The sequence below is a fragment of the Hyposmocoma kahamanoa genome, unplaced genomic scaffold (assembly GCF_003589595.1).
Source record: "Hyposmocoma kahamanoa isolate Upper Pololo Valley unplaced genomic scaffold, ASM358959v1 62, whole genome shotgun sequence".
Classification (NCBI taxonomy): domain Eukaryota; kingdom Metazoa; phylum Arthropoda; class Insecta; order Lepidoptera; family Cosmopterigidae; genus Hyposmocoma; species Hyposmocoma kahamanoa.
The window spans coordinates 5,516,023-5,523,833 of NW_020653850.1; the positions used below are offsets into that span (position 1 = coordinate 5,516,023).

General features: G+C 35.0%; 1 protein-coding gene across 1 annotated transcript; it reads left to right on the forward strand.

The window, feature by feature from the left end:
- The first annotated feature begins 4,456 nt into the window (after positions 1-4,456).
- Positions 4,457-6,388, forward strand: LOC113229731 (transcription initiation factor TFIID subunit 15b-like). The gene is made up of 3 exons (XM_026463413.1): positions 4,457-5,258; positions 5,358-5,650; positions 6,242-6,388. The coding sequence occupies exons 1-3, from the start codon at positions 4,457-4,459 to the stop codon at positions 6,386-6,388; spliced, it is 1,242 nt and encodes a 413-aa protein (XP_026319198.1).
- Positions 6,389-7,811: the final 1,423 nt, after the last annotated feature.

Below are 7,811 nucleotides of genomic sequence, written 5' to 3' on the forward strand. Positions count from 1 at the left end.
TTACTCAAAACACTGTAAACGCTTTGCAATTTAATTGGAAATCGAAAGCGGTTAATATTCCTCGACACGTATATAATTTTAATGCAATTACTTTTGTAGGTACTTGATTATGTTTAAACGAGCGAAACTTGTGTTGAGTGTGATGGGACCCATTAGCGAACCCGATGCTATGTTCATTACAGTCGACTGTAAAAACTTCTAGGATTGTAAATAAAGTGCTTAAAATATATACAGATGGCTTTTGTTTTCAGTGATCATTATAGGTCGTAATAGTAATTAAGGTCGTATAATTTTTACGAGAAGTAATGGAAGATGAATAACTTGTTACTGGAATGTGCCCGGTATAAGCTACAAGGGAGAAACTTGAAGGTTAACAAAAGCGCCACAGGTGCTATAAATTGTATTATGGATATTATCCATCTACAAATAGAGTAGAAATATTACTTTTGTTTGATGCATAAGCTAGTATTTAATAGCAGTAAAGTTTCTTGTGAAAGAGTTCGTCCAGGATAGTACTGCCAAACTGCCACCTTACCTATTTCTGCCGCCAAACAGTAATGTGCTGATGAAATTACAGGCACATGGGGCTTGTCAAGTTATGTCTCAGAATGACGGGTGCATTGGCAATGCCTATCAGATTTTTGCGATTTAAATCTCTGTGTGGCACTGCAATTGTTACGGACAGGCGTGTAGCATACCATCAGGCGCACGACTTGTTTGTCCTGTCACTTAATAGTATTAAAAAAAAAATGGGCTCCACGAAAGTGGACTGGAATTAAGATTATGTAAAAGGGCCTAAATGAATAAAGGAAAAATTAAATAATAATACCATTTTTAACGTCTTATGTTACGTAATGAAATAATATGCAGTAATATGTGAATAGGATTAAAAATGACTATGGGAAAAATGGTTTCATTAATTCACCATTCATTTAACCAAAACATTCATTCAACGTTCGTCTTTAAAACTTCATATTTAACAGAAATGCGTAAAGTGTAAAATTAAGCGGCGACTAACTTTTGAAAGCACTTAAATTTTTGATGTAAAACTTTGGTTCTTTTGCAGAATTCATTTAAAATTTCTAACTCAGCACGAGACGAAGAAAGACAGAAGGCAAAGATTTAAAGATAATCTTTACGAAGATTTCAATATTGTTGGTATATACCGTATATGTATAATTATTTAAAAAGAATGAGCTTTATGTTATAATAATAACGAAGTAAAGAAAGAATAATGAAAATAAATGACCGAAGTAATTGTGTGTAGAAACAAAACATAAATCTTTGGGATCAGAAATATTTTCGCTGTCATATTAGAACGAACAAAAGATAAGCTTCGTAAACAAATGATAAATAATGGTAAATTGACAGAAAAATCCTATCACAACCAAGTAAAGCAGCCATTTTGATTAACGATGCGACCGCCTGTAGGTTGAGATGGTACGTTACATAATATATTTTCTTTTTATCAATGAAACCATGACAACCTAAAAATGTGCTACACTCTGCTAACCAAGAACCAAGAAAGAATCCAAACTATCAAGTGATATAAATAAACCGTTGTTAAACCTGGAATTTTTATATAATAACAAAATATTCTGCTCCATATTTCATAGCAGTAAAGCTTCTTGTGAAAGAATTTGTCCAAGGAAGTACCTACTGCCACCATACCTATTTCTGCCGCCAAGCAGTAATAAGAGCGTTACTGCGTTCTAGTTTTGAAGGGTATGGGTGCTAGTGAAACTATAGGTACATGGGACTTGTCAATTTTATGTCTCAGGGTGACGGGCGCAGTGGTGCAATTAGCACGGCAACTATTATAGATAGGCGTGTCGCGCACCACCAGATGCACTTGACATTATACTTTAAAACTGATAAATTATTTAAAATATTCACTGTAGTAAATTGCAATCTGAAAAGATCACAAATATTAACTCGAAATTTTCGTCAGACGAATGTATTCATGTTTCGGTTCACATTATCTTCGTTTTCTACAATTTGTTAAGTTGTAATCTGCTGTTTGTAAATTTTGTGCTGCGAGTTCCATATTTTTCTTTTAACCTTGTTTTTCTTGAATTCCGAGTACACAATTTAAACACATAAACCTAATTTGCAATACATGATCCAACAGTTTGAGATCTTCAAATCGACTTCGATGTAGCGTCTTTTTGCAAAATTCTGCTGTTTGTTTTTTTTCTTATAATTATTTCAATGCAGTCAATGTAATTAACTCAAAAGAATCAGTAACTGTAAACTAAACTGTTTTTTTTTTCCATATCAAAACACAAAAAACAAAATAAAAGGTTCTTTGTCGTAATCTAAAAATTAATAAATTAAAGCTCTAAGACGTTATTACATATCGTAAAACCTAAGCAATATTGTCGCAGGGGAGAAAGTAAATTTTTTGGTAACACCAAAGCGAGAAAGCGCACTTTACAACTGATTGACGATCACGTAAATTCTCACGAACTCAGACATAATCTCATAAATCTTGTACTAAAGCTTCAAAGCGCAAATTAGAATGTACTTTCTAATAAGTAAGTCTGATTATCGGCAATGGCCCGTAGAAAGCAAGCAATGCGCAAAAAAGTGTATGACACGCACCAAATGAGAGAAAGGTCCTAATTAGCATAACAATGACACAATGCAGTGTGAAACATGTCAGAATGTCAGATTTGATCCATAACATAATATGAGATGCATCTACATCACTCGCTCTCTAAGATTCTCGAATTGGAATTTAAAAAGGAGACTACGTCTTGTAAATTTCACTACCTTTCAAAGTGTGCTTTATCTGGGAAATCTAATTTTACATCCCTTCTCGTTGTTGGAAGCTGTCTACATCTAAATGATACTGTACTGCGCGGCAAAATTGTATTTTAACTTTACATTATACAAATTGAGGTGACAACGTTCTCTTTTTGACGCTTTGATGTGAAAACAAGATTTATTAAACATATTTTACGTAAATAACAAGACGTAAACATTAAATTTATAAAATTTATTTGCTTTGAATGAACTTTGTATAATTTAAACCTTCCGTGATTAAATAGCAACGCTCCATTGCTGCGAAATTATAATCTTGCTGCCTGCAATATTTAGACAGGCGCTTGATGGAAACAACGCAGCGAGCGTTGAGGTATTAATTAATGTAATTAATAAATAACCAGGTGAAACTTTAGTCATAACTTTGTCAAGGTATACTCTCAGCTGCAAATGTTCTTCAATGCAAACACCTAATAGTACTAATATTTCAAAGATCTGTCATAAAACCAAACTGAACAACTACCTAAGCAAGAAAATCACAGTGTTTCTTTTCATTATTACCTAAAGCATGCAATCAAATTACCGATAGTTTAAGTTTCTAGTCATTTAAGTACGTACGTAGGTACTTTTCATTCTCATTCATATAAATTTTGCTATTTACCATGAGCTGAGTTTTTGGTTAAAGGAAAAATTATTTTAAAATTAGATTAGAGTGCATAATTTCTACCTACTGTATCTGTTAAGACACGTTTAAAATTTTAATCTTTTGCAAAAAAACAAGAATAATTTGATCATTAGAGAATTAGCTCATAAATTCAATAGTAAATTAACAGATTTCGCGGATATACAAAATGGCTACTTTCATCAAGGGGCAAAGTTCAAAATGGCTTCCCATGCTTCTTATAGCGTAGATTCTTCGTGTAACTCATTGATACCCAATAGAATAGTCAGCGATAACCTTTGTGTCTAGCCCTCGACATATATTTTAAGCGTGAAAATAATAACGTGAAATCGTTCGATCTAAACCAAGGTCAAATGGCATTAATTAACCGATTAACAAACATTGCAAAATATATTTTTTGTTCTTTTAATACTTAGTTATAAGCTTGTCATCTTTATTAATCAAGTCTTTAGGACTTGCAATCTATAACTAACCACTCGAGAGTAGATATTATATACAATTCGCTTTTAGAAACAAAGCTTGTTAGCAATGAAACATTTTCACCACTGAATACAGCTTTCAGCCTGTGTTAACAAACAGGTTAAATTGATTAATCGTACCACTTTCGAAGCGGACTAACACAATTAATTTTCTGTTGAAAGGAAATTTCCGATCGACATTTCACAGTTCCAGCGTTCCCAGGTGCTAGCAATATTCTTGAAAATTCATAAAGAAATTGTGTCACCCATAACGGTTGCGTAATTTCTGTCCGGCGCCCTACTGACGACTCCAATGAACTGGAACGCAAGGTCTCCAGCCAACATTGTATTAGAAATGTCGTTCTCAATAGGATCAGTTAAAACAATACCACAGGAAGGAAACAACCGGACACAGCTAACACTGTGAAAACTATCACACCTCAACACAAAAACTGCTTCGTTCCACCGAATTTAACCTTACTATAAATGATCGTCGCAGTATCGAAATGATATCAGTCGCATTGCAGTAACGATCGACGAACATTACAAAATGTTGAAGCAGGTTCTTACCTTAGCCCTTGTCAGCGTGGCATCAGCGCAAGTGTTTCATAAAGCGGAGTTATCTAATGAGAAGACGCCATACGACTACGTCAAAAACCGATTGCAAGAACTCAGCACAGACTCTAAAACTGGATTGCCTTTATCTGGGTCGTACGAAGTGGAAGAAAGTGAAGACTATCCCGACAAGTTTGAAGGGGCGGCATCTAGTATATTGCACACAGCAGTAGGAGGTGTTGGAGGTGCCGGTGGGATTGGACTGGGACAAGGTGTTGGAGGTATTGGTCTAGGCGGCATAGGGCTAGGCCAAGGAATCGGTCTTGGGTTAGGTGGAGTTGGCGGACTTGGACAATTTGGCATTGGTGGCGTCGGCGGTGGGATTGGTGGCGGCGTCGGCGGTGGGATTGGTGGAGTCGGTGGTGGGATTGGTGGAGTCGGCGGTGGGATTGGTGGAGTCAGTGGAGGTGTCGGTGTTGGAGGATTAGGTGTCGGTGGCGTAGGTCTTGGAGGTGGCCTGCTGTACCATCCAATCTTGGGCGCGCAGGTTGGTGGTGGATTTGTTGACAAAAAAGCCTACGATGCTGCACAGAAAAAAGGTGCTGATGAAAATGTAGAAAAATTTGAAAAAAAAGCAGAAGAGGAATCTAAACACGGACAAGAAGGATTCCAAGCTGGCTCAGCAGCTGCAAAGGCTGCAAAGGGGGAATCTAGCTTCTATAAAGACGAGGAAGCCAAAAAGAAAGCTGCTGGTGATGAGAAGTTTTACGAAGGTGGACAGAAATTTGATAAACAAGGTAAGAGCTTCAGATTTAATTCCGATGTATTATATTATAGCTGCTATTTGTACACTTAACCACATGAAAATCACACACTTATCTCGAAACTTGTTTAAGGTGCCAACGAGGAACAATTGAAAAAAGCAAAAAGCCATAAAAAGGGACATGTAAGCAAAGGTTTTAAATCTTCAAGCAGTAAGAACGAGGAAGAAAAGACTGAGACCTTCTATGACGAGGCACATGATGAAGCAGATCATAAGATTGCAGGACAGAACGCTGGATCCTTCGGTGAGAAAGCAAACCAAGGATTTAAGGGCGCACATGAAGAGAAAATTCTGGATGCCAACGCGCACGGAAAGGAGGGACATCATGTATCTGAACAGAAAATCGATGATACCAAAGCCAATAAGGTAAGCGATTGTAATATACCTATTCTAGAGTGATATAAATAGACAAACAGAGTGTGTACATGAGAATAGATAGTCAATTATTTTATCATGTGACACGTTCTATCGACGACGTGGAACTAAATAAACTTTACTAGCATCCAATAATATCTATTCGTTTCTTTCATAAATTTTATCATACAAGCAACAAAATTATTGTACATTATCATTACGATCTTAAACATAATAACTAACTTGCAATCATTTATTGTAAGCTAGCAAACAAAGTGCGTCCATAAAAAAAGAATAAAGCAAATTAATGGACTATAAAACTGAAATTGTGTTGTTAACAAGATTATAAATGTTGAAATGGGACCCTTAAACGCAATGCCTTCAGGACTGCAATGTTGCAAAATAAAGGCAAAAAAGATGTTAAAACTTAATCAAATAAACAATTAAGACTCTCCGATAGTAAAGTTTCCATGTTGCTTAGTGTACTTAATGATTTCTAATAAAGTAATTCACAGGATATGTCAAACGATTTTGATGTTAACACTCACGATTTACAATTAAAATACCCACCTACTAACTAATTATTTACTGTTATACCCACAGGGTGAATTCCTGCAAAAAGGCTACAAAGGTGGTGCAGAAGTCTTGGAGAAATTCAACAATCTTGGAGCCCACTCTATCCACGGTCACCAGGAGGCAACAGGAGGCTTCCAGCAGAACAAGGGAATCCTGCCCATTCACCGTCGTTAAATCACGACGTGAATTGGCTTGGAACTGTTATAACCTGGAAACCTGACTGATGAATCGTGTTAAATAAACCGTTTTTCAACTTTTGGAATGTTTTGTTTTATTAAAAAGCTTATTATACATGCTCGACAAACATTGTATATAATTTTAATAATTATAACAAAATAATGAAGTTATTTCCCAAAAACAGCAAAACCATCGTAGAATTCAACAAAACAACATTTACATTTTTAAAAGCTAGTAACAAAGCCGATACTAGTGTTACATTTTTTTTATTATTTAAACTGCATTTTACTGTACTTTTCAAAATGTAGGTATTACAAAAAAAAAACAAATTCTTGAATAAACTACATTGTACTTCGTAAATTCAACAAAAATGAACTAATACGACACGGAATATTAATTGCACAAATGTCAAGTGACCGACTTTTTATTGCTTTTTTTTTTAATTACTATCGCCTAGACCGTAGCTAAATAATTAATTAATTCGAATTTATGGGAGCAAATAAGCTCTGTTCCTATTATTAACGAGCAATTATACTAGATAGACAATATCGATATTTATTAACATACAATTTATCGTGATAATAATAATAATAATAATCTTTATTTATCTTCAAACATGATTTCTTAAATAATGGTGGCAGGAGTGCGTGTGTGTATGTCAATGTGAATGTGATGTAAAGCGTGTGCAATAAAAAAAAATCCTTTCAGTTCCTTAATTTTACGTACATAACTGCCTCTGTGGCCGAACAGTTACCATACTGGACTGCCACACAGAGTTCCCGGGTTCGATTCCCGGGCCGATAGAAATATTTGTATGGCCTACATTTGTTTCTCTAATTAAGTAATTTGTAGTTGACTACAAATTACACCCGCGATACAGGGTTTTCCCTAGGGCTACGAGTGTGTGCGCGTTACAATTATTGTTAATAATTTTATGTCACATATGAAAGTTATGTCATCCAAATCAACAATGTAATAAAAGCCAGGCAATGATCAAATTAAAGAAACTTTATTAATGTCTTCATGCAAGTAACTAATTCGCTACAAACAAATATAACAAAATAACAAACTAAAATTAAAATCAAACTAAATTATATCTCTTCGTCTTCATTTTGTTTTTGAAAGAACATTTATTGTCATAGCCGTTGCAATACAAAATGGTAGGAGAGCCGTTTCCAAGCGAGGGTAATGCCGGAGTGTTTGAGAAATACCCAGATTCATTACTTTTTTGGCTAATAGTAAACCTACAAAGAAAAAAATAAGACACTGCAGTTAAAAACTACCAATACTTAAGTAATTAAGGAATTTTGCAAGAAATACCTAACCACTTTCATGACCCTGACAAAAATCTTACAATTATTACGTACCTACTTAAAAATATATTATTAGATTTAGATTACCGACAGTAGAGAGCAAATTT

What these genes read in the sequence shown, in the direction of transcription:
- LOC113229731 (XM_026463413.1), top strand. Translation starts at nt 4,457, where the DNA reads ATGTTGAAGCAGGTTCTTACCTTAGCCCTTGTCAGCGTGGCATCAGCG. An exon ending in ACAGAAATTTGATAAACAAG is followed by an intron (nt 5,259 to 5,357) that starts GTAAGAGCTTCA and finishes AACTTGTTTAAG; the next exon opens with GTGCCAACGAGGAACAATTG. An exon ending in ATGATACCAAAGCCAATAAG is followed by an intron (nt 5,651 to 6,241) that starts GTAAGCGATTGT and finishes TTATACCCACAG; the next exon opens with GGTGAATTCCTGCAAAAAGG.